At 45.3% G+C, this 25,227-nt stretch overlaps 1 protein-coding gene across 2 annotated transcripts in view; it reads right to left on the bottom strand.

Moving 5' to 3' along the window:
* DOCK1 (dedicator of cytokinesis 1) overlaps positions 1–24,632 on the bottom strand; it is a 278,458-nt gene extending 253,826 nt beyond the window's left edge. For both annotated transcript variants that reach the window (XM_071446428.1, XM_071446429.1), the window contains exons 1-2: positions 24,466–24,632; positions 1,549–1,632 (exon numbers count right to left, since the gene is read on the bottom strand). In XM_071446428.1, coding sequence (XP_071302529.1) covers positions 1,549–1,632; positions 24,466–24,511 — 130 coding nt within the window. In that variant the 5' untranslated portion in view covers positions 24,512–24,632. The remainder of the gene's footprint in view (positions 1–1,548; positions 1,633–24,465) is intronic.
* Between the last annotated feature and the right edge of the window lie 595 nt (positions 24,633–25,227).

Raw genomic sequence — 25,227 nt, 5'->3', positions numbered from 1 at the left:
GAAATGTTGAGAGTTCTTTTGTTTTGAGAGGCTCAGAGAGAGGTTTGGTCTCAGTTCAATGTAGTTTAGGAGAGTTTTTTGAGATTTGGGTGTTAGAAGTTTGGAGAACTAACATTACAGTTTTTCTTACATTAAAAAGTAAAGAAAGTTCATTATTTATAAGTATTCAAACAGGTTTAGATAATTGTGGTCTGTTGTGTTCAATATATTCTGTTGAAGTATTGAATTGAGGATATTAAGAGATTTTGTAGACTTGTTATCCTTTGTTATTGTTTGATTTGTAAAAGTTTTTTTAAGTTTCCCCATCTCAGGTCAGGAATGAGCAATCAGTGCTTGGCAGAACAGGAATTTGCATTTCTTTTACCATTAACTCATCCCATGTGCTCCAAACCCTGAGAGGGTGAAGGTTTTCCTCTATTTCCAGCCCAGGGGAAAGTGGCTCATCCCCACTGTCCCACTTATTTGGGAACAGTCAGCATTTATTAGGGTTTCAGCATCTGATAGGATTTCACATTCTCTGCTCAGTTTCTCCCACATTCATTAAATAAATCTATTTTTATATAGAAGTACAAAGCTGTGCAATATTTGAATCACTCCATTTGCATTTAAAATCCCTGCATTATTAGGGGTTTATTAAAGCATGCAACATCAGATAGTGGAGAGATTGCTTTGCTCAGAGTCAAACTTGGCATTGCAGCAGCAAACTGAGCTCCAAGAAAAGGCCAGCCTAGGAATAATGAGAAAACTCAAAAATTCCACTTCAAGTGATGATTAACTGTGGTTGAAATAGTTTGTGTCAGTAAATATAATATTTTTAAAAGTACAATTAATCCATTAACTAAAATAAATTTATCACCCAGACCTACCAAAAGATCAATGTCTAGAGAAGCAAATTAAATCAACATATTAAAGTAAATCATGTTTCCACAGAACAATGTTACACTATTTTAAACACACAGCTTAGTTCTGTGTTCCCCACACCTCTCCAAACTGCAGCATGCCATAAAATTCCAACTCAAGGATATAATGAAAGTTTTATTTTGCTGGGATTAAGAGCTGAAAACGTTGTGACAACTTCCACATCATGTTGATTCTCAAACACAGCACTGGAATTTCCCTGTACAAGGATCAGGGAGGAAAGGTTTTGGTAAAGGTGATATTTGTAGAGTTTCACATCAAAGAGGCACCTGGAAAAGGCTGAAATCACTAACACAGGCACCCATCTCAGAAGGGACACATAAATAATTCAAGATCCAGGTGACTTCCAAATTCAGATTAAACTCCTGGAGCAGCAGGTTCTTTTGCATCACCCAAGGGTTCCTAAAAAGCATCTCTCATTTCTCTGAAGTGGGGAGAGGCTACAACTGATCCACCCAAACCCAGTTGTGGGAAAATTCTTCTTCCCCAGAAAATCCAGTGCTTTTTCACCAGCTCATCAACCACGTATCTCCATTCACTTCACCTTCCAATTCAAGAGCGTCACAAACAGAAAAGGAATGCAATTCCCCCAAAAAATCCTAGTTTTCAATTCAGTTTTTGCCATCTTACCCTCATAAGTTTCCAGGATGTGCACGGTGTCCCCAATCTGCAAGGAGAGCTCATCAGGTCCTCTGGCATCGTAGTTGTAGAGAGCTGGAGAGAGGGAACACTGCTGTTAGCACAGGAAAGACAACAATTCCAGCTGTTTCATCACATCACTGCTTTTATTACTCATTACTGCCATTCTGAACCTTTTTCTAAAAAAAAAAATAAATTAAATTGTATAAAAATTCAGCCAAGTTCTTAAATCCATTAATAATTCCCTTTGTAACCAAAAAAAAACCCATAAGTTCACTTTCTAAAGCTCTCCCTCGCTGTGTTTAAAATGCTGTACTTCTTCATGGCAATACACTCAATTTTTGTTGCATTTGCCAGCCTTCCACAGCACTTTGTGTCAATTTTAGGCAGTTCTACAAAGAACTGCTCTGTCTTCCCCTGTCAGCTCAACACACAGAAAACTTACAAAGTGTCTTCAGAAAACTCAAATTGCCACCCTAACATGAAAGGATGATTTCTCAGTCATTTCATTCATTTACTGCATGCATAGGATGTTGAAAAATATTATTTCAGAATTTCTGAGTGGCTGAGGCAACTGCAGCAACCCACTGTACAATAAACTACAACAAATGCAACAGGAACTCAAAGACCACTCCTGCCTGCCACTCCCAAAAGAAACTCTGGGCAATGTCCACAAATTCATCTGACAAAGAATGCTACAAACCAGGTTTGGTTGGGAAAAAAATACTCACGATCCAAAAACCAAAACAGTTACAACTCCAAAAGCCAAATTTTTATAAGTTTTATATGGAGTAAATGCTCTGCAGGAGAAAAATCTTCCAATACTAAGGCGGGTTCTCATTATTGAAGGCAGAAACTGAAATATTTCAGAAGACTGAAATTAAAGAACTTTACTCAAGATGAACCCACAGAAGTTTCTTCCTCAATTTACAACTGCAGCTACTCCTTTCAAAGACTATCACTAATACCTGAAAATCAAAATTTCTCACTATTTGTTGTATCTCCTCAGGAAACAAAAGCATTTTTGGAATGTAATAATCACCTCTGAATTCCCTCCCACCCCTGAGGTTCTCACTGCTTTTCTTTCTGCCTCGGTTCCCAGGGCAGGGCTCAGGGACGTTTTACTGGAACAGAAAGAACTGGGTAAGGCACATGTGGCTGTCAGAGAAAACTGATTTCAGACCAAGAGCTCACAGGGCATCCACAACCCATTCCACACTCAGTACAGGTAACACAGCACTTCCAACAACCCCTCCAATTCCAAACCTGTGGCAGAGCTCTACGTGAGGCCATGAGCGGTGGGATCCAGACCTGCCCTCCCTGGCAGCTCCCTGCCACCCCAGCACATCTCCTGCACTCCAGGAGACCAACACCACAAACCCCATCTGCAGGAGCTGGAACTGCACACAACCCCTGCTCTGAGCCCAAATCTGATCATGGTCACACCCCAGGAACATCCCAGTGGGCACGAGGGGAGCTCTCATCCCAGCACGAGGACGGGGCACAGAGCTCACTGCCTCCTCAGTTCCAGACTCCAGAAATCTATTCTCCCCAGAACCCCTGGAATTCCAGCTCACAACCAGATCATCAATAAATAATCCATTGGCTCACCAAGAAATCAATAAATAATCCCTTGGCTCACCAATACATAATCCATTGGCTCACCAATACATAAATCCATAATCCATTGGCTCTCCAACAAATCAAACCATAATCCATTGGCTCACCAACAAATAATGCATAACCCATTGGATCACCCATAAATCAATCTATAATCCACTGGCTCACCAATAAATAAACCCATTGGCTCACCAAGAAATAAATCCATAATCCATTGGCTCTCCAACAAATCAAACCATAACCCACTGGCTCTCCAACAAATCAATCCATTGCATCACCCATAAATCAATCTATAATCCACTGGCTCACCAATAAATAAACCCATTGGCTCACCAATAAATAATCCATAACCCATCGCCTCACCAATGAATCAATCCATAAACCACTGGATCACCAACCAATCAATCCATAACCCATTGGATCACCAGTAAATCCATCCATAATATACTGGCTCACCAATAAATCCATCCATAATCCACTGGCTCACCAATAAATAAATCCATTAGATCATCAATAAATAATCCATAACCCATTGGATCACCAATAAATAATCCATAACCCACTGGCTCAACAATAAATCAACCCATAACCCATTGCCTCATCCATAAATAAATCCATAACCCATTGGCTCACCCATAAATAATCCATTGGCTCACCCATAAATAATCCACTGGCTCACCCATAAATCAATTTATAACCCACTGGCTCACCATAAATCAACCCACCCAGGGTGGCTGGGTCCTTTTCTCTGCAGAACTCCTCTGGCTTGACAGACTTTCAAGTGAAGAGCTAAATATATAAATCTGAGTGCACAAGTGGAAAAAAAAACATGAAAAAACGTTTTGGAAAACACTCTATAAGAAGGAAGATTATTAATGGAATTAAAACACACTACAGAGTAGAAAGAATAAAGGTCAGGTGCACTGCAGAGACCAATATCACCAGGATTTAAATGAAGCTTTTAAAAAGGAACAATTTATCTAGACTTCAAAACAAGCCAAGCTATTTGTGTTTTAATGTTTTCCTTAATTTTGTCATTATTAGAGACAGATAAACTCTCCCTCCCAGGTATCTGGCACAGGATCTCTGAGAGCCATAAATGCCACCCTGCAGGAGAAGGGGATTCTGAGAAAAGCCTTAACAAAAATGAGCATTTTAAACTGTTCACAGTGGTGAACACCGAGCACGTGGGAGAGTCTGCTTGGAAACACTCCTCAGAAATATTCTCATTTCAGCTTTTGTGCATAGCAGGGAAAACCAAGTTACACAGCCCTAACTCCTCCAAACTTGTGTGGCTGGAGTGCAACACAAAAAAAAAAGAAGCCAATCCTTGTGGTGTTTACTGAGATCCCTTCAGTGCTCACAGCTCAGTCAAGGCCCCTGGGATGTTCACACATCCAGAAATGAATCCAAGGACAGTCTCCCACCTCCAGGACCCTGACAAGCAACTTCACTGACTCACACCAGACATCCCAGCCAGGAAAAATTTGCATTATAACAGATTAAAAACCGGTCCTGTACTCAATTCACACTTCAGCTGAGCATTACTCCAGCATTTAAGTGGAATAACGCTGAGGATCAAAGGCAGCTATGAATAAAAGGCACTAAAATTTATGCCCAAGAGTGCTAAAACTGGTGTCTGTCACAACAAGGAAGGTCAGGCAGCAGGAGCTGCAGAGGAATGACCAATTCTTCTGACAGAAGATGACAAACAGCCATCAAATGGTAATTACTGCCCACGCCAGCTCCCACTGACCTCAGCTGACTGAGGAGCCAGGGAGGGGTGATTTATCTTCAAAAATATATATAATGTGTGAAAAATACGTCTGCAAGAGAAAATAAATCACATTGCTGGCTCCCAACAGCACTGACAGATCGTGAAGCAAACAACCCAAGTAACTATAGAGTGCATTCCACCCGTGTGATTACAAAGCAAGGCTTGAACTGCACCCAAACTCCCCTGCAAGGGAGCAGGTAACTCCTCCTCATGGGAAGGTTTTTTTATGTGCAGTGGCATCAAAAGATGTTGTGATAGAAAATGTTTGATTGGAGCATACGACAAGGCTTTAATTAAAGGAAAAGACAAAGTCTGGAGGAGTAAAGCATGAAACTGGTATGTTGGCATTTTGTCTCATCAACTGTATCCTGAGCTATCATTTAAAATATTTAAAAACCTGAGGTATAAGTTTTGATTTTTTAAGTTGTTTTTTGTTTAACTGAAGTATGTTTTGCTTAATTTAAAAAATCCAACATCCACCCAAGGGTCCCGAAGTGCCAAATGCAAAGGATTAAGTGTGGGCACAGAAAGAGGAATTTTTTCAGCTCTAAAGAGTTGGTAAAGAAAGGAACACTGAGCAGGGCATTACAGTAATTGCACCAAAGCCCCATTTACCATTCAGAAACACAAAACAAACACCTCTGTGAGCTGCACTCAGTCTGCACACATCAGAAAAATGAGGAGGCCAACACTAGAAGAATTAGTGGTGGAAACAAAGGAGAAAGCAAACAAAGGTAACAGCAATTTATCCTGAAAAAGTTTTTTTCTAACTGTACAAAAGGTGAGATATCTTAAAATAGCATAAAAATGTTACAGAGTAATATTCCCTGGTATTACTTTGCTTTAAAGGCTGTATTAATCATTCTGAACTCCTGAATGAAACCAAACTACATTTAACACATTACCAGCTTTATTTTACACTGGCTTTAAAAAAAAAAAAAAAAAAAAAAACCTAAATCCTAACTGTGCTTTTTCAATAAAAGCAGACAAATTGCAGAGGTGAAAGCAAAGTCTTTTGTAAATTCTCTGGTATTAAAAGATGCCTGAAGGTTTTCCTATTTTCCCTAAAATGAAAGTGGATGATTTGAGTATTCAGGCAGATTCCTTAGTCCTCTGCTACTCACCCAGAGGAGTTTCTAATTTCTACACCTGAGGCTAATGGAGAAGCAAAAGAAAAAAGCAGTGTTTGAGTCAGGAGTTGCACCTGAGAACTGTTAAAGACAATTATTTCATGTGTGCATTAACCAAGGGTGGATCCTCTCACCTTCACCTTGGGTTTTGTCATTCCTGGTCTCACCAAGCTTGAGTCAGAGTTCTTTCTCAATATTTTAATTATTCTGTTATCCAAACATTCCCAAAAAATTCATTTCCTAAAGAGAGGAGAAGCCTGGAGAAATTCTCAGATCTGAACAGTTACCACCAAGCTAAAGGAGAAAATCCAGCTCAAGGTTCCTCCTGCCCAGTGATGCTCTAATCTTATTGATTAAATCCACAAATGTGACTTTTATCACAGGATTAGCCCAAATCCCCCAAGTTCAAGTAGATAGAAAGGATTTATCACCACTTTCCCTTACAAAGGTGAGACAGCTCCTTTCACTCCCCCTCTGTGGGAGCAGCAAACTCCAGAAACACACAATGGCTCCCCTGCAAACTCCTCCATCACTACACAGGGCATCTGCTGAGGGTGAGAGAGCCCTGGAACCCCTCAGGCTGAGATCCCTGCAATGCCAGCCTGGTTCCCTCTTCCAAAGTCAGGACACAGAGAGTGAAGGGCCACCAAGCCTTTCCAAGCACCCCAGGTTTCACACCAGATGGCAAAGGCAGCAACGTGTCCTGCACCACATTTGGTGTCTCATCACTCACCACCCAGTGGGAATTAATTAATAAGCTGAGGAAACTTCAGAAATCCAGAACAATCCCAAAGTTGGGGCCTGGTGCCTTCCCAAAGTGCAACCACCCAGCTGAGCCCTGCTGGCAGAGCTCAAGGAGGGCAAAACAAGAGGCTCACTTATCCTTTCTGCACTCATTAAAAAATACAGAAAGAAATAAAACCTGGAGAAAGCTCAGAGGGGACCTTGCAGCTCTGCACAGCTCCTGACAGGAGGGGACAGCAGGGAGGGATCAGGATTTGCTCCCAGGAAAAGCAAAAAGAAGACAAGAAATGTTGCACCTGGGGAGGGGCTCAGGGTGGACATCAGCAGGAATTTCCCCATGGAAAGGCTGATTTGGCATTGTCAGGGGCTGCCCAGGGAGGTTTGGAGTCCCCATCCCTGCAGGTGTCCAAGGAAGGGCTGGATGTGGCACTCAGGGCTCTGGGCTGGGGACAAGATGGGGACTGGGCACAGCTTGGCCTGAAGGATCTTGGTGCTCTTTTCCAACCTGAATACATCTGGGATTCTGTGAAATGAAGAGTTCTGGATGAAGCCAAGATTTCCAAGAAGCAAGTTCAGTTTCTTGCTTTCCTTCCTCCCCCCTTTCAAGGCAGACACTTTATTTTTAGGGAGCTAATGAAGTGAGCTGCTCAGTCACCATTTTACCAGCTCTCCCCCCTCCTCCTGGCTAATCTGCATTCAGAGTACTTCACCACCAAGTACTGAGAGTATAAAGCTGAAACTAGTGCTAAAAAATATATATATACACATCATTATTGACTCTAACAGCATTATTAATGTGCCATAATGCACAGCTAACAAGAGGCACAATCAAGAACATCCAAATTGATTTTTAATATTAAGAAGTCCATTAAGTGAAACACCCTGGATGCAAAGAGTAATCACATCACCCCGAGCTCTCAACATTGGCTCTTGCAGGAAAAGCAAGATGCTGATTTAGACTAACACAAAACATTGTCCCGAGGCAGATGTTTTGGCATCTGTCTTGTGCTAACTCAGAATCACAGAGTGAGTGAGTTTTGATGTTCCCTCAGACCTCCTCCATTTCACTGGGGGCCACTAAGGAGCTGTAACTTGGCTCCTGCTCCAGCACCATCCTCCAGGAAGGCAAGGACAGCATCTGAGCATTGGCTGTGCTCACTCAAAAAACAATTTTGTGCCTCAAGAAAGGGATTTTGGTGCTTGGAATTCAGCAAAACTCAAAACCACCTCTACACGTGGTTATTAGAAAATTCACAAATGTTTCAACACTGCTATGTAGAAACTGCCCCCAGGGGTCTGCAGGGCAGGAGGAGGCCAAGAGTTAAAGGCTGGAGGGAAGAGGAACTCATCCAGCTTCTGGTCAGTGCTGGCAGAGCATCAAACGTGCCTGGGCTGGTGCTGAGTCAGGCCACATCCTCCAGCCAAGGTCCCCAGGAGAGGAGAAGTGACCAGAACTGGCAGAGCTGCAGCTCCACACCCACTCCTGCCCCATGTGCCCCCATCCCTGCCCTCCCCTGGCAGCAGCACCGCACCCACCCCGTGCTCAGCCAGCACTGCCAGGGGCCAGCCTGCCCAGGGACAGCAGAAACCTCATTGACAGCAGGGACAGTCCCAGGAGACATCCCAAATCCAGCCACAGAACCCCAAAAAATCAACAGCAGGGACAGTCCCAGGAGACATCCCAAATCCAGCCACAGAACCCCAAAAAATCAACAGCAAGGACAGTCCCAGGAGACATCCCAAATCCAGCCACAGAACCCCAAAAAATCAACAGCAAGGACAGCCTCAGGAGACATCCCAAATCCAGCCACAGAACCCCAAAAAAAAATCAACAGCAAGGACAGTCCCAGGAGACATCCCAAATCCAGCCACAGAACCCCAAAAACTCCAACAGCAAGGACAGCCTCAGGAGGAGTCCCAAATCCAGACACCAAACCCCAAAATCTCCATCAACAGCAAGGATAGCCCCAAAAGGACTCCCAAATCCAGCCACAGAACCCCAAAAACTCCAACAGCAAGGACGGCCTCAGGAGGAGTCCTGAATCCAGCCACAGAACCCCAAAAACTCCATCAACAACAGGGACAGCTCCAGGAGGACTCCCAAATCCAGCCACAGAACCCCAAAAGAGCTGGGGTTGAAAGGGCCCTCTGGAGATGATCCAGTCCATCCCAAACCACATCCAGGTGGGTTTGGAGAGTCTCCCTTGGAGAAGGAGGCCCCATGTCCTCCCTGGCAGCTGTTCCAGTGCTCTGCCACCCTCGTGGAGAGGAGTTCCTCATGTTGAGTGAAACATCTCCTGATTTAGTTTATGTCCAACATACAGAGGTGGAACTTCCCAAATGTCACAAGCTCACCCTTAAATCCAGCATGTGAAAGGGACTCAGAAACCCTCAAGTGCTTCCCAACACAGTGCTCCAGGCTAAACCCACACAAATAATGTCAAAGCTCCCCCAGGCCCAACTTGGTGCTCCAGAAGGCCACAGAGCTCCCTGTGAACATCCCTGAAGCATCAGCCCCATAAATCTTCAAGCCTCTCCCTTGCCATGAAAGGAAATTCTTATTGCACTAAGAGGGTGTCTTTAGTAAGCATTACTACAGCAGTGAGCTTAATGGCACAGCTGTATTTTAATAGGCATTTCAGTGACTATAAAATCAAGTTCAACACACTGAAACCCCTCTTTGCACTGCTGTGGAAACAGGAAAAAAATTACACAATTCACTGCAACACCGAGCTGATGATGCAGAGCAAAGTGCCTAAAGCAAGGAGGAAATGAAGTGGTGGGAAGATGCTTTCATTTCCTACTGTTCTTCCTCCTCAGTATTTCTGCAAGGGAAATCAAAATCAAAATTCCTCTATTCCTTTCTCAGGAAAGCTTCTGGAATGGGAGAAAAAGGATGAAGGGAGTTTGAGGCTTTTTACACATCAAACCTTACTTCCTCAATTTCCTTTTCTTTGCCATCACATTATCAGGCTGCCTCCAACAGCAAGACTACAGACCCCAAGTCAAAGAAACCCCAAGGAACTTGTTCTGCATTCCCTAAAAGAACACCCAGAGAGAGGAATGACCTGCTGAGAGCCCCAGCTGGACCCAGCAACACTTTCCCCCTCCCTCCCAAAACAGCCAGGCTAGGGCAGAAATGGGAAATCAGCGACACTTTTCCCAAATTTGCACCTCACACCGGAATTAGGGGGGAAAATCACCATGGGAGGGAGTCAAACAGCACTGAATGCACTCAAAGATAAGAGCAGCATTTTGCAAAAACAGGGAAAAATTGTTTTTCTCCAAAGCAGGGGCAATCACATGCTCCAGGCAGCTTCCAGCGGACTTGGCTCGGCCACTGGCCCTAACAAAGGGTCACTGTCCAGCTCCAGCCTGGGGCAGCTCTCACACAGCTCATATCCCTGTAATTCCAATTCCCCCACCTCAGGGAATCCTGGGAACCCACACCAATCTTTGTGTTCGTTCTGGAGGAAATGAGGAAAAGTAACTGGTGTGATCCCACTACTCATTAAAGAGCCAGCACCAGGTTTTACTCCATAAATTCAGACTTCTGGGAAGGGGGACAACCAGAGTAGAGGAGCACCCTAAATCTGCTTCCAGACCCTGAGCTCCACAATTTCGGAACAATAAGAACCCACCTGTTCATCTGCAACCATTCACTTTATCATGAGTTCATTTCATAATTCTAAACCCTCTTCTAGCCTAATCACAGAATATTCTGAGTTGGAAGGGACCTACAAGGATCATCAAGTCCAACTCTTTATTATTTCACTTTATCAATGATTTTTAATATATAGTGTCATAAATTGGTATTTTAAAGTTGGTGTAGCCCAGTAATCGATCCCAGATGTACACAGCAATTCCCAGGTGAGAATTTGGTTCCCCACTGCCAAGGCACCCTCCAAACCTACTGAAACACATCAAAAATAACCCTTAGACTTCCTCCCCTCACTGCCCTGAGCCTCCAAATTGCCCTTGTTAATTCAGAATAATTCAAAGCCCTAACTCCTTCCTTCCCAAGCACAATCATCCAAGGAAAATGTGTTTAAAACCCCACTAATGGTCACATATTAATGGTAAATTAAATCACATTAAAGTGATTACCTTCAAAAGTTTCTCAGAACAGAACTGCTTATCTCCAGTCTCACTGAAATCCAAGTTATAGTTATTGAAAATTATTGCAAACCTATCATGCCTCAACAGAGGTGCACAACACTTTGGGGTAAAATTTCTGTTTCCTGAGTGATGTTAGGAGATAGTTACTAGCTCTAAGCTTATTTTTTTTTTTCCTTCTTTTATTGTGAAGCACTTTCAGTCTTCTTTTCTTCTCATTTATTTTTCTCCCAGAAGACAATTGACAGAGCCACAGTACTGGGGGAATAGCTCCTTCTCAAGCACAATCATCCAAGGAAAATGTATTTAAAACCCTCCTGATGGTCACATATTAATGCCAGGAGGGTGATGGAGGTGCTTCTAACCCAGCAGTAACTCGCTCAGCTCTGCTGTAAGAAAGGGACTATTTGGATTATTCTCTGCCCCTTTTTGCAGGTTCTTTTCCCAGCATCACTCTGAGGATTCCCTGCAAAGGGAGGAGGCATTAGCAGCCAGCACAAGCCCAGGGCAGAGCAGAGGCAGCTCCTGGCCAAGGAGCAGATCTAGGCTGTTCTAGCACTGCAAACAGCAGCTTAAGGGGACTGATTTCCCTGCCTTGATTCCCAAAATCTGCTTCAATGTGTGTTTGGAAAGCTCCAACAGGCAGCAAAGCTTGTGCTAGGCTAGACAGTGTAACTTTCACCTTAAAATGTTTGCTTCCCTGGCAGAAAAAATACTGCATTCATCTGAAATCAGTGGTTGTTTCTCAACTCCTCAACTCATCTCCACTTGCAGCACCTCTACCTCAAAACAGAACTATTGAAAAACCAAATTAATGACAGCCAGCACACTCCACACAACTCATGCCCAGCAAACCAGCTTGCTTTTGACATATAAATCACACATTTGGCCTGGCAATGTTTGGTGAAAGCATCCTCTGAGACACCAGCAGTGGGACTTGTGCTGGAAAAGGTGGGGAAATTATTTATGCCATTCTCCTGCAGGAATCTAACTCAGTCCTCTTGCTAAGCAGCCTTCAGTGTTCTGGAGAAAAACAATTTAAAAACACTTCTTGCTCCATGCATGGCCCAAGAACAAGAGAAAGCTGCCACATGCAAAGGTAACAACACAAATTCTGTCATGTACAGATGCAGCAAATAGAGAAACAGTTGTAGAACTCAAGATTTCATTAATGATCACCAACATTTTACTTTTCACTCAATTTAGCCAGGCATTTCTCAAAGCTGTCACTACCCATCTCCTGAAAACCAAAGCTGGCAATTATTCTAGTTCCCCTCCACAAAAATATTTTATATTTTCCACACTTTTTATTTAAATGTTATGGAAGCATCCAGACAGACCTTTACAAATATAATACATGAACTCCTGGTCTTAAAAGTTCATATCCTGCTTTAAGATCAGCACACTGTGTTATAGATGGTATCAACACTCTGATTGTAAAAGCTTGCAGTTATGCCAATATTTTAAATATTCAAGCCCTAAAAGTATTAAAACTCCTGGTTTTCAGCCAAGAACACGTTCACCTTCGTGTGCTCTAACTGTGGAAAGTGCAGCTGTTGCAGGAAGCCCAAACTGTACTTTCTGTGTTTAAGGCAAAAATCTGAACCAGTTCCATCACTCATCACAGCCCAGTAAATAAACAGAGGCTCCTCTGCAGCACCAGTGATTGATAAAAATCTATTAATAAATCACTTCAAGAATACATTCAAGTAGAAAATCAAACTGGAGCTGAACCCACACAAAACTTCCAACAATGTCAGCAGCACCACAACTGAGTCATTCTCTCAAGTCTTGACTAAAATGTGCTTATCTGGCAATATCCAGTCTTTATTTTTGGGGAGCAAGAATTCCCTCCTCACAGAGCTCAAAGCAAGATACTTTAGCATTTGAAGATTCAAATGATTCTTAAAGAAGGTTTGGGATGTTTTTCTCAAAAATACTTTGCTGATCTTAAAGGTCCTTTCCAATCTTAATGATTCCAAGATCATCCAGCCCAACAGTCAAACCAGCACCACGGCCACCACCAGCCCATGTCCCCAAATGCCACATCCACAAGTTTTGGACACTTCCAGGGATGGGGACTGCACCAGCTGCTGGGCCCCCATTCCCAGTTTGGCTGCAGCACTGGTTTAACCAAGCCTTTGCCATAATCTCACACAAGCACCACCTCCATCAACATCCCAGACTGGGACTGAGCAGGAGAGGCACCAGACAGAATCCCAAGTGCAATTCCCATAATCAGCACTTTAGAGACAGATCAAGGCCTTATAAAACATTCCCTCACCCATGAGCACCTCCTGGAGCTCTGCAGGGCAGCAATGCTCAGCATTAAAGCAATCCCATCGAACTGCAGATGTCCCCATTACCAGATAAACATCTAATGTGCTTTTTAAATCCTTTTAGAGTCTTAGTTCCAGTCAAACGCTCAAGAACACAAATACAAATAAAATGTAGTGTAAGAAATGCCAAAAGAATATCTGGCTCTGCATCAGAAAGTTTGGGGTTGGTGTTTTGTCCCCTTTGACTCACACACTGTGGAAATTACTGGCCAAGAAATATCTCTGCACCACAAAAAATATCTGTTCTCATCTCCAGCCACTTCAGTGTCAGCAAGCACAGCTGTTTCCTCACCAAAACAGCTCAATGACTGAAATCTCTGGGAAAAGGATCTTTATCCACTGCTTTGTCACATGCCACTAAATTATTTTTACAAAGGAGTCAATGCCAGCTGTTTGTGAGGCGGTCCCAGTGCTCCAGGAATTCTGAGCTGCCCCTGTGCACACTCCAGCCATGGCCTGGACAAGAAGTTTGGTTCCTTTGTGCCCAAATGTCAGTGAGCAACATCAAAAAAGGGCAGAGCAGCCCAATGGAGGTGACAGAGGTGGCACACGGGCTGCCAGCAGCTGCAGAGGTGTTGCTGACAGGGAAGGGCAGAGCTGGGTCCTGCCATACCAAACACAAACCTTCTGCAGATCAACTTTAATGTCAAACAGAAGCCAAAATACCCCCAACATTAAAATAAAAAATAAAAATGCCACAAACTACGGGTTTTTTTTTACAACCAGCTTGAGCCACCCTTCACACTGAAAACTTCAGAGATCAATCCACAAGAAGGATAAAAAAAATCCAAAAAGCAAATCCACAAGGCATACCAGGCTCAGAGAGAAGGCAATAAAATAGGCTCTCAAGCCTTCTCCACCCAAGAATCCTGGTCAAAGAAAGTGATGGAGTGATGGAAACACCAACAACTACCAGCCATGGCAAGAAAAATATAACAAGCAAGACTGAGGCAGTACAATAATGGGGGAAAGGGTGAGCAGGGAGGAAGGAAGGAATTCCTGCAGGGATGACAAGAACAGGTGATGCCTGCAGAAAATTGGTGGGAATTTGAAAGGACAAAATAAGAGAAACAAAGGAAAAAAGAAAGAGGGCAGGCACCAGTTAACAGCACAACTACCTTAGGTTAGAGCGTACTAAAGGCTTGAGTGCAAGCTTTATTTTCTATATTAAAGCTACAAATGAGCCACAGATTGATGCAAAAGAACAATTCTCCCACAGCACCCCAAAGCAGCAGGAAAAAGTCAATCAAACAACAGCTGCTGGACACATCCTCAAAACAGTAATTAAAGATTTCTTGTCTTGTTGATGTTAGTTTCCACTCATACACTCCCACTTTGAGAGATTAACCTCCTATTTATCAACAGAAACATTCCCACAGGCCCTTATCTCCACTGTGCTGGCCCAAGTGAGTGACACATTTCACCATAGCTCTGCACAGTGCAGGCCCTGCTTCAGAGGACAGCACTGGCAGGGCACTCCAAGGCACCCCCTGGATAATCCCAGCCCTGGCAGGGCAGGATTTGCTCACTGCACCCACATGCACAGCAGATTTTCCTGAGAGCAAGCGTCCTTTTCAATCCTCCACCATCTGCCTCAAGACTCACAAACTCAATTCTCATCAACAGCTTCCATCTGGCTCAGCACTGAGAGATTTCCTGTGGCAGGCTCTGCTACAGGAGCACTTTATTTTTGCTATTACCAGTTGCTTCCACTCCATTTCTGATCCACACACTCTGCATGAAGCAACTCCTCAATAAAAGCACCCAGCTCCCTGCCCTGAACCATCCCCTGCTGCCAACATTTCCTCCTGCAGACCAGCTGGCACACGAGGGGGATGCTCAAGGCTAAAGCAGCAGCTGGGAGGCAGGGAGGGCAAGAGTGGAGCTCCCCATCATCCTCTACCTCTGCCCACTCCCAGGGGCACCAGCAGCACCAGGCTTGGCCATGGTCTCCCTTGATTCCACTTTTTCCTTTTTATTCCATGTAGGAAAATGGGGAAAACCTCCCTAACACAGCCCCGCTGAAGAGTTCTGGGTATAGTGTGGACTCATCTGTGCCTCGTCCTTCTGGGACACTCAGGTCCTGTTCTGAGTTCTGATTTTTCCTTTTTTTTTTTCCCATGCATGAAAATAGGGAGAACCCTCCAAACACAGCCCAGCTGAAGGTTTTTGGGTACAGCATGGCCTTATCTGTTCCTTGTCCTCCCAGGACATGGAAATATGGCTCAGGCCCTGTTCTGAGTCCTGGTTTTCCTTTTTATACCAAGTATGAAAATGAGGAAAACCCCCCTAACACAGCCCAGCTGAAGGGTTTTGGGCACAGTGTGGACTCATCTGTTCCTTGTCCTCCCAGCACGCTTGGACCATGTCCCAAGTTCTGATTTTTCCTTTTTATTCCATGAATGAAAATGGGGGAAACCCTCCTAAAACAGCCCAGCTGAAGGTTTTTGGGCACACCGTGGCCTCATTTGTTTTTTTTTTTTCCTTCCAGGACACTCAGGCCCCTGTTCCAAATTCTGATTTTTCCTTTCTATTCCATGCACGAAACTTGGGAAAACCTCCCTAAGAGAGCCCAGCTGAAGGTTTTTGGGTACAGTGTGGCCCCATCTGTTCCTGTCCTCCCAGGACACCGGGCCCTGGCCCTCCACAGATGTTATTTTATGTTTTATTCCATCCAGCCCCCAGCCGGTGACGCCGGCACTTCCGTGCTTTGTCTGGATAAGCAGGAGGAGGAAGGCAGAGCAAACACAAACACCTCAGGCTGCACTTGCAGAAGGCATCTGTGTGCCTCAAGAGGCTCTCAGGTATTTCAGATACCTGTGCTGAAACCCTGGATGCTGAGAATTTCAGACTTTCTGTGCTGAAAGGCACAGACCCCCAAGAAAAGGGGTACATTTGAATTTAGAACTGTAAAAAAAGCTTCCAAAATTAATTAATAACAATAAAACTATAAGTTGATAGTTTAAATGGAAGTGTGTATATCACATAGTAAAAAGCTTAGAATTTAAAGTTTTAAAACATAGTAATATATATATATAAAACTAAAATAAAAGTTTTAAAGCAGTAACTTTAAAGCTCATCCCATTGCACCCTCTGCCATGGGCAGGGACACCTTCCACTGTCCCAGAGTGCTCCAACCCCATCCAGCCTGGCCCTGGACACCTCCAGGGATGGAAATACCAAATCAAACACCTTCCATCAGCCCCCTGACTACTGTCACTGCCATGAAGTGTAAAGCAGTAACTTCTTCACGAGGTTAAATAGTATTTGGCAATTAAACAAAAAAGTCCAGATTACAGAACACAAGTAATTAGTTATTAAGGTAAAAATAATTTAAGTGTCATTTCTTAATTAGATAGTTATTCCTTAAAAAACTTTCTAAAATAGATATAAAACAATTTTGTAATTTAGTAGTAAAATACTGTAATAGCCACAGCTTATAAAACTGTAACATAAATAAGAAATAATAAACATCCAGATCCAAACACAAAATACCATCTCAAACACTTTCAATCCCAACCCTAACCCAAACAAAAAGAAAAAAAATCAACATTATCTCTGTGCTCTCTCCAGTCCCAAGTGCCCACCCTGCAGTGCCAAATGTTCCAAATGCTCCAAAGGAAGCTCTGCCAAACCAGCCAGGACCCCCCAGGCCAGGCCAGGAGGTTCCTCCCCAAGGGAGACAATTCCTGCTGCCCACCCCACGTGGGACTCCTCAGGGATAAGGAGATTTTCCCAAAACCCCCAGACCTGCTCAGCCAGGCTCCAGCAGGTTTTCCACCTCAATATTCAGTAATTTCTGCAGCACATCCATAAAAGTTGCACAGCCACTGCAAGAGCAGGGATGCACAAACAGAGGGCCTCAAAAACCCAAGTGCCTACGAGCACAAACATTGATTATGTACAATTTTGCTGCCATTCCCATTCAGAAATTACACAGCAAATCCTGTTCCACTCACTTGTTGGTATTTTCTACTGGGGAACACAAAGACATTTTGCTACTCCAACACCCTCAGGGCAAAATCAGCCACCAAAACCCTCAGCAAACATGTTCTAAAAAGGGTTGTGCTGAAATAATATAAGCAGCACTCGAAATAAAGCAGCAGTGCAAAAAAAAAAAAAAAAAAAAAAACCAAAAAAACCCAAATTCATGTATGGCAGCCAGTGGTTGCTTCAGTTCTTCACCCATCTGTTTGTTTTGTTACATAGAGGGTACATGATTACACATAATAGTTCTCAATGCAACTATTTCAGTTTAGCTACAAAGCTATATGGAGCAGAAAAATATTTCCAGAGATATTTCATCTTTCTGCTGATGAAACTGAAATGCAGCAACTGCAGCTTCTTGTATTACAAATCTTTACATCAGAAATCAGATTTAATGCACAAATTACATAAACATGGGCAGATAATTCTATAAATATATAAATGTTTGCACAACTACAGTCTGAAAAGGGAGACAAAGTTTCAGAATTACAGGAATTCTCTCTTATTGAACATTTTTTGGTTTAGACAGGGCGTGATTTCAATTCCTCCCCCCCACAAGCTAAATGAGGAAAGTATTCCAATAACTCATCAAGGAATTCATTAAAGCCTTACTCAGAAAATTACTATTGTCAGAACAGCCCTGGGGGCCACCACAGGCTAGAAAACAGAACTAAAAATGCTTTTAAGTTTAATAAAAAAGAAAAAATCTGACTTGTCAGTGATCCACCACCCTGCCAAAAAATACCCATAAGTAGGAGCAGCTCCACTGAGTATTTTGAGGAAGTTTTGAACTTGCAGGAAGTCAAAGGGGAGAGGCAAAACTGACACCTTGGGTGGAATAAATACTTGAAAATGGATTAGAGGCAGTTGTTGGAGCTTCCATTCATGGCCAGGAGTCAGCCCCAGTTATTTATCTGCAGCTGGACACATCCCCAGGTGTTCAACAAGAGGGATTGGATTGCAGTCCTGCAGGGCCACACTGAAGGATTAGACAAAGCAAAGGATCCTCCATGCACGGGACAGGACACCAGGAACACCAATACTTAAAGGAAAAATGATCCCAACCCTTCCTCCTGTAGCTGCAAGCTGACAGAGGGGCTTCCTGGAGAAGGTTTAAGTTGCCTCTGGTTTTGTTTTTTTTCCCCCTTCCCTGAAAGTTTTGCCTTTGCAGAAAGGAAAATGCCTTTGTAACACAGAGAAACCTGTGCCAAGTGTGGCAAAGAGCCCAAAACCAGCATTGTTTGAGTGCACCTAAGTCAGGCATTTCCAACAGAACACAGAAAGGGATAATTACAAAACCCACCGAGGTGCTACTTGAAGGCAGGGAATCCCACAATGGTTTGGGTTGAAAGGAAAGCTTAAAGCTCATCCCATTGCACCCCCTGCCATGGCAGGGACACCTTCCACTGTCCCAGAGTGCCCCAACCCCATCCAACCTGGCCCTGGGCACTGCCAGGGATGGAAATACCAAATCAAACACCTTCAATCAGCCCCCTGACTACTGCCACTGCCATACCTGCATGCCATGTTAAGTATCAAAGTTCACTTTTCTACCTTCTTTTTTATTTTCTAGGATAAAGAGTAAAAGCAGCAGCTGAAAAATCCCTAAACTGAATGAAAACTTCCTTTGCAAAGTTAAATAAAAGCTCTGTATTGTGGTCATAGGCAGCCCCTAGTGAAGTCAGTTTGTGCCCTATGAGAAAAAAGAATTCCTGGAAAATCCCATCAGGAATCATTTCTCAGAACAATCCCAGATTGTAATGTTGTTGCTGACCGGGATGAAAACAAACAGGAGTCCACACTCCCTTCCACTGATCGGGTAAGGTTATCCCTCTCCAATCTGCTGTTTGCAACAAGTGTTTATTGACAGAGAACAATAGCGGCTGCTGAGCAAAGCGGGAGGAGCTGAGCACCAGCCTGCAGCCCAGCTCGGCTCACTCCTGCAGGAAGAGGTGTGGTGCATCTTCCAGCCCTGCCCTCAGCAGCCGCCAGGATGGGGCAGCACAGAAATGCAACCCTCAGCAAGCAGGGAACTGAAGGGCACTGGAAAACACAACCATGGAATGGTTGGGGTTGGAAGGGAGCATAAATAGCACCCAGTGCCACCCTGCCATGGCAGGGACACCTCCCACTGTCCCAAGGTGCTCCCAGCCCCAAGGGACACCTGCAGGGATCCAGGGGCAGCCACAGCTGCTCTGGGAATCCCATCCCAGCCCCTCCCCATCCTCACAGGGAACAATTCCTTTCCTATATTCCCATCCTAACCTATTCTCTATCATTTTAAAGCCCTTGTCCTGTCCCTCCATCCCTTGCAGAGAGTCTCTCTCCATCTTTCAGTTCCTTCAGGCACTCTAGTTCTCTCTGAGGTCACCCCAAACTTCTCTTCTCCAGGCTGAACCACCCCAATTCTCTCAGCACTTCCTCCCAGCAGAGGGATGTAAAACATAACACCCTGATCTGGGTGTGCAGGGGATATCACAAATAACACCCTGATCTGGGTGTGCAGGGGATGTCACAAATAACACCCTGATCTGGGTGTGCAGGGGATATAACAAATAACAACACCCTGATCTGGTGTCCAGGGGAATATAACAAATAACAACACCCTGATCTGGTGTCCAGGGGAATATCACAAATAACAACACCCTGATCTGGGTGTCCAGGGGAATATCACAAATAACACCCTGATCTGGGTGTCCAGGGGAATATCACAAATAACACCCTGATCTGGGTGTGCAAGGGATGTCACAAATAACACCCTGTCCATGGGGTGTGTTGGCTGTAGGAAGCTGAACCTGCATGTGCTCACTCCAATCCCCTGATCAATGCAGCAGCCAATCTTCCAGGGACATTTTACACTTCCCCTTCTGCTCCACGGGGTTGGGATGTGTCACAGCACAGCCCTGCTGTCACTAACAGCAGCCACCTGTCCTGTCCTGCAGGCAGCTCCAAACCTCACAGCACAGCAGCACTAAAATCACCAAGACCCATTCCTAAGATCCATCTTATTTAATTTCCTTCAAATGTTTCCTTCCCTGCTCTAAGGCACAAATGAGCACACGATCATCACCTTGAACAAGAGTCCCCGTGTGCCACCACAGCTCCCACAGCCTGGGCTGGGACTCCAGGGTTCCACAAAAGCCTTAAATCTGTCCTAAAGCACCACAGTCCTCCCTGAAGCAGCAGAGGAGAAGCAGCAGTGCTTGGCTGTAGGGTTTCCTGTGCCTTCACCAGCTTTCATCTTGACAAATTCTTATCCCCCTGTTCAAAGGGACATTACAAGAGCAAACCTCAGCTGCAAAAATTTTAAATCATGACCATTGTATCACCTCTTAGTCCACCAACTCCTTAAAGCCCTTCCCTAATAATAAAATGTGTATATTTCTGTGTACCTGGTGTGAAGGTATTTCCATAAACCCCTTTGGAAAAGCCATCCCAATCTATCCCAATCTCAGAGAGACTGGGATAACAATAAAACACCCTGACCATGAAGTGTGGCCAATGTCCCCATCTAAAATTAGGCTTGTTATTATTTGCCAAGTCATGACACACAACAAAAACTCACCAGGAACAAACAAAAACACTGGAACTCACTGAATTTGGAAAAGACCTCCAAGACCAACAAGTCCAAGTCCAATCTCCACTTTGTCACCAGCCCAGAGCACTGAGTGCCACATCCAGTCCTTCCTTGGACACTCCAGGGATGGGGACTCAAGCTCAGTAACTGGGAGTTCTCCTTTTACATCTGTGCACATTTACACATTAGTGCACATGGCACTAATATTCTGTTTCACCATCTATTCAACTAAAAATAAAGGATTAAACTACCATAGTAGTGGTCTGATTACTTCATATGAACACAAACCTTTGAACACAAAGGCATTTTAAAAACCATATTTTTTAACCACAGTAGCACCAGTTCTACCTCTCACTGCAGTTTTCAGCCCAAAGGAAAAGAGGCAAAGAAGAGAAGAACTCAGGATTTGGAAGCTACCACAGCCACTGTGCACTGTCTCAAGTGCTGCTCAGGCTCCCAGACCTCCCAGAGCAGCTCCTTACATCCCTTTTCCCCAGCAGAAGGAAAACCTCCAAAACTACAAATCTCCCATCACACAAAAAGCAGGGAATGGGAGGCTGAGCAGCCACACCCCATGGCCACTGTGTGACACTGAGGGGACACAAACAGCTCTCAGGACTCCCTGGAAGCCTCTGATGTCCCCTGTGATGTGGAGGAAGCCACACACGCCCGTGGTCCCCTCCACACAGCCACACTCCTCCCCAGCAGCTCAGGGCGAGGGATGAAAGGCAGGATTGAGATGAAGGACAAGGATCTGCAGCCCTGGGAGCAGGGAAAAGCTCCTCCAAGGAAGCTGATCCTGTCCCTGTTCCGCCTGGCTCCCCACATGTTCCCCTAATATCCGTATGATCCCATTAGATCCACACCCATTCCTCCTGCAGCCGAGCCCTGAACGCTCTCAGGAAGCGGAGCTGAGTCACTCTCTCAACTGCCTGCTGAGATAATGCCTCTGCACAGAGGCTCAGGGCAGCAAATTCACTGTGCAGGCATGCAGGGCTCCCAGGAGCATATCCCCAAAATCCCCAAATCCCATTGTGCCACAGGGAGTGCTCCTCAACACACCTGGGTCCTACCAGCTGGCACTACAGGCTTCTTGGCATCATTGTTCCAGCTGCATCACAGCCAGCAGAGCTTCACATCTTGAGATGCTAAGAAAACTCTGAACAGGGCTATGCTACAGGAAGGGGAAAAGGGATATAAGTGTGTTATATAGGCACATGTGTGTTTTTTATATGTACACAACTCTATATATGTACAGACACACGTACGTTTCTGAGCTGCCACTGCTGTAACACAAACATAACCACAACAACACACCTCCCTGATATGTCTGCCTGGGGAGGCCTGCACACAGAATCCCAGAATATTTGGGGTCAGAAAGCACCTCTGGAGATGATCCAGTCCATCCCACCTGTCACCTGGAGCAGGTGACACAGGAACACAGCCAGGTGGGTTGGATGTCTCCACACCCTCCCTGGGCAGCTGTTCCAGAGCTCTGCCACCCTTCATGGAAAGAAGTTCTTCCTCATGGTGAGGTGGAACTCCTCCTGGCTTAGTCCATGGCCACTGCTCCTCACCCTGCCACAGAGCACCACTGGAATGATGGCACCCTGCTTTCAGAGATATTTGCATGGGTTGATGAGACACCCAAAGCCTTGTACATTATGTTTCTCTAAGTCCCATTAGCATTCCTATTAGGGATTTTCTCCCTGGCAGACAATACTGAGTCAACATCAGCCTGAGGACTGGCCATGGCAAATAGGAAGAAAAATATTCCCAAGTCCAAGCTTTCAGGTTAACAGTGCTGTCTCCAATTCTGTTTGGTACTATGCAACCTCCAGCTCTCACAAGCAGCAAAAATTAAAACATCAAAAGACTCAAAGCCCTTTCTTAACGACATAAAGGTCCACAAAACACATAGAATCAAACAATATTCGTTTTCTTTAGGAGGACACCAAAAAGAAGCTATTCCTCCCAAAGCAGCCTCTAACAGAATGGCACAGGTCAGCGAACCCAATGTTCAATTAGCTCTAAATCTGATTTATCTCCTTGTGACACTTCATCCACTTTCAACCCTCACATCCCTGTCATGCAGCAGAGAAATCCCCCAGTTGGGTGAGGATCTCAGTCTCCTAGCAGGAAAAAGAAAACAAACTATCAGAGAAACGTAAATTATTATAAAAGCATTACAAACTTCTCTGCAGAGCAGTGGACACAGAAAACACCAACTAAGCACATCCCCTTGGGCTTTTTCAAACTGGGAGGGATTTTTTTACTCTTAAATTACATTTAAATCCAGTTTTCTTACTACCCATGCAATCCCCCACACTGGAGATGCAAGTACACTTAAACTGCGTTATGAAACAATCAAGCCAATTTCACATTTTTTCTCTCATGTCACTTCCAAATTAATTTCAATTCAATTTCAAGACATTCCTGGAAAGCGGGCTGGGCAGTCACCCCCACCACAACACAGGCACGGAGTTCCTGCAAAAGAGGAACTTGCTTTCGAGTGTCACTGGGCTGTACCATCAGCTTATACTACGTGACAATTCAGCCATTCCAAAATACCCATCCCACACCACCAGGCAGATAATTTGGAAACTTAACCAGGGACTGCCATCAATGGCACTTTTGCTTCCCTGTGCTTGTCCTGCATCCTCAGCGCTGGAATTACCCACAGGTCCCACACGCTGGAACTGAGATTTTCTAGCAATTTTTAAAAAGCCAAGCTGTGGTTTTCTAGGGAGACACACACAGAATTTAAAATTAATTCCTACAATTCACCCAGGTTTTACTCAGCCCCAGAAACTCTCTTCTTTCTGCTGCCTTTGTTTATGAAGCTTAGCTGTGCGTTTCTATGAAAAGTTGTTCCTCACAATCAGTCCAGCCCAAGAACTGTGGTAGGCATTGAACTTCACGTTTCCAATTTGAATAGTCAGATTTATTATTTCCTTCCTCCAGACAAACGCTCATTCACGCCAATAAAGTTTTGTGCGCTGCACCCCCGAAATAAAACCTTTTGCTCCAAAAGCAACATCTTTAAACTCATTCCGGGCCCTCCCGGCCCAAACCTCACGGGGGTTTGGTCGGTTTAGTCCCAGCGGGGATGTGCGAGCCACCAGCTGGGAACAATCCCCCTCTGTTCGAGAGAGACGGAAGGAGCGCGGTAGGAAATGGATCCCAGAAAGCCCTGATCTGTATGAGCATCACACTCCGGCAGAACCCACGGGGACAGCACTCGGGGCACGGGCTGGGCTCCCAAAGCCGCCAGCCTGGGAGCGCATCTCGCCGCCAGCACGGGGAGAAAGAGCCCGACCTGAACACAACTCGGAGCTTCTCCGCTCCGCGCAGCGCTCGGGGAGCGACGAGACCGCAGCGGAGCGGAGGGAGAAAGGCAACTTCTCCCAGCGGGGCACGGCGCTCCCAGAGAGCTCCTCAACTTCCCGGGAGCCGGGAGGAGCCGGGCGGGGGAGGCAGGAACCGGAGGGGACTCGGGGGAAACACCGCGCTCCATCCCGGCCGGAGCGGAGCGGGGGGCCGGGCAGGGACGGGGAGGCCGCGGCCGGGGGGTGCCCCTGAGCGCAACAGGCGGGAGCGGGGCGGGCGCGTCCTCACCTACGCCGTACTTCTCCTCCCTTTTGGTGGGCACCCAGCGGGTCATGGCGCCGGGAGCCGCCGGGATGCCAGAGCCCCGCTCCCTACGCCGCCATTTTCCGACCGCGGGACGGGAAAAGTTTCTCCCGACGGCGGAGTCATGTGGTGCGGGCGGAGCCAGCCCGGCCCGGCCCGCCGCCCCTCAGCGTCCCCTCCGCGCCCGGGCCGGCAGCGACCGACAGGCTCAACACAAAGGGAGTGCCCTCCTGCCCCCGGTTTTATTCGTGGTGGGTCCCAGGTGCGCCCGGTTATGTTCCAGATGTACCCGCTTAAGTCCCGGGTGCACTCGGTTGTGTTCTAGGTGACTCCCCGCCTCTCCCCGGTTGTGTTCCAGGTGTGCCCGGTTAAATCCCAGGTGCACCCTGTTGTGTCCCAGTGCACCCTGTTGTGTCCCGGGTACCTCCCCACCTACTCCCGGTGATGTTCCAGGTGTCTCCCCGCCTATTCCCGGTTGTGAAAAATGCGTATTTTATGATTGGCTTTTCGCAAATATTAAAATGAATATTATATGTGTTGTGTCAGAAAGTTGACGACGACCAGACAGAATCCTGTGTTTGAATGGAATTTATGCATCGTGTATGAGGTGTATGAATATGCAACAGGTTATTGTTTTTAAGGGTTAATCCTTTGTTAACGGGTGTCCTTTTTCGGGCTCGTACTGCCCAGAAAAAGGTACCCGGACGTCTGTAACTCTTTGTTTCTATTGTCTCATACTGTCCCAAT

Source organism: Agelaius tricolor, unplaced genomic scaffold (assembly GCF_023055355.1).
Source record: "Agelaius tricolor isolate 1412-34295 unplaced genomic scaffold, bAgeTri1.0.p SCAF_22, whole genome shotgun sequence".
NCBI lineage: Eukaryota > Metazoa > Chordata > Aves > Passeriformes > Icteridae > Agelaius > Agelaius tricolor.
This window is presented reverse-complemented; position numbering and strand designations above follow the sequence as displayed.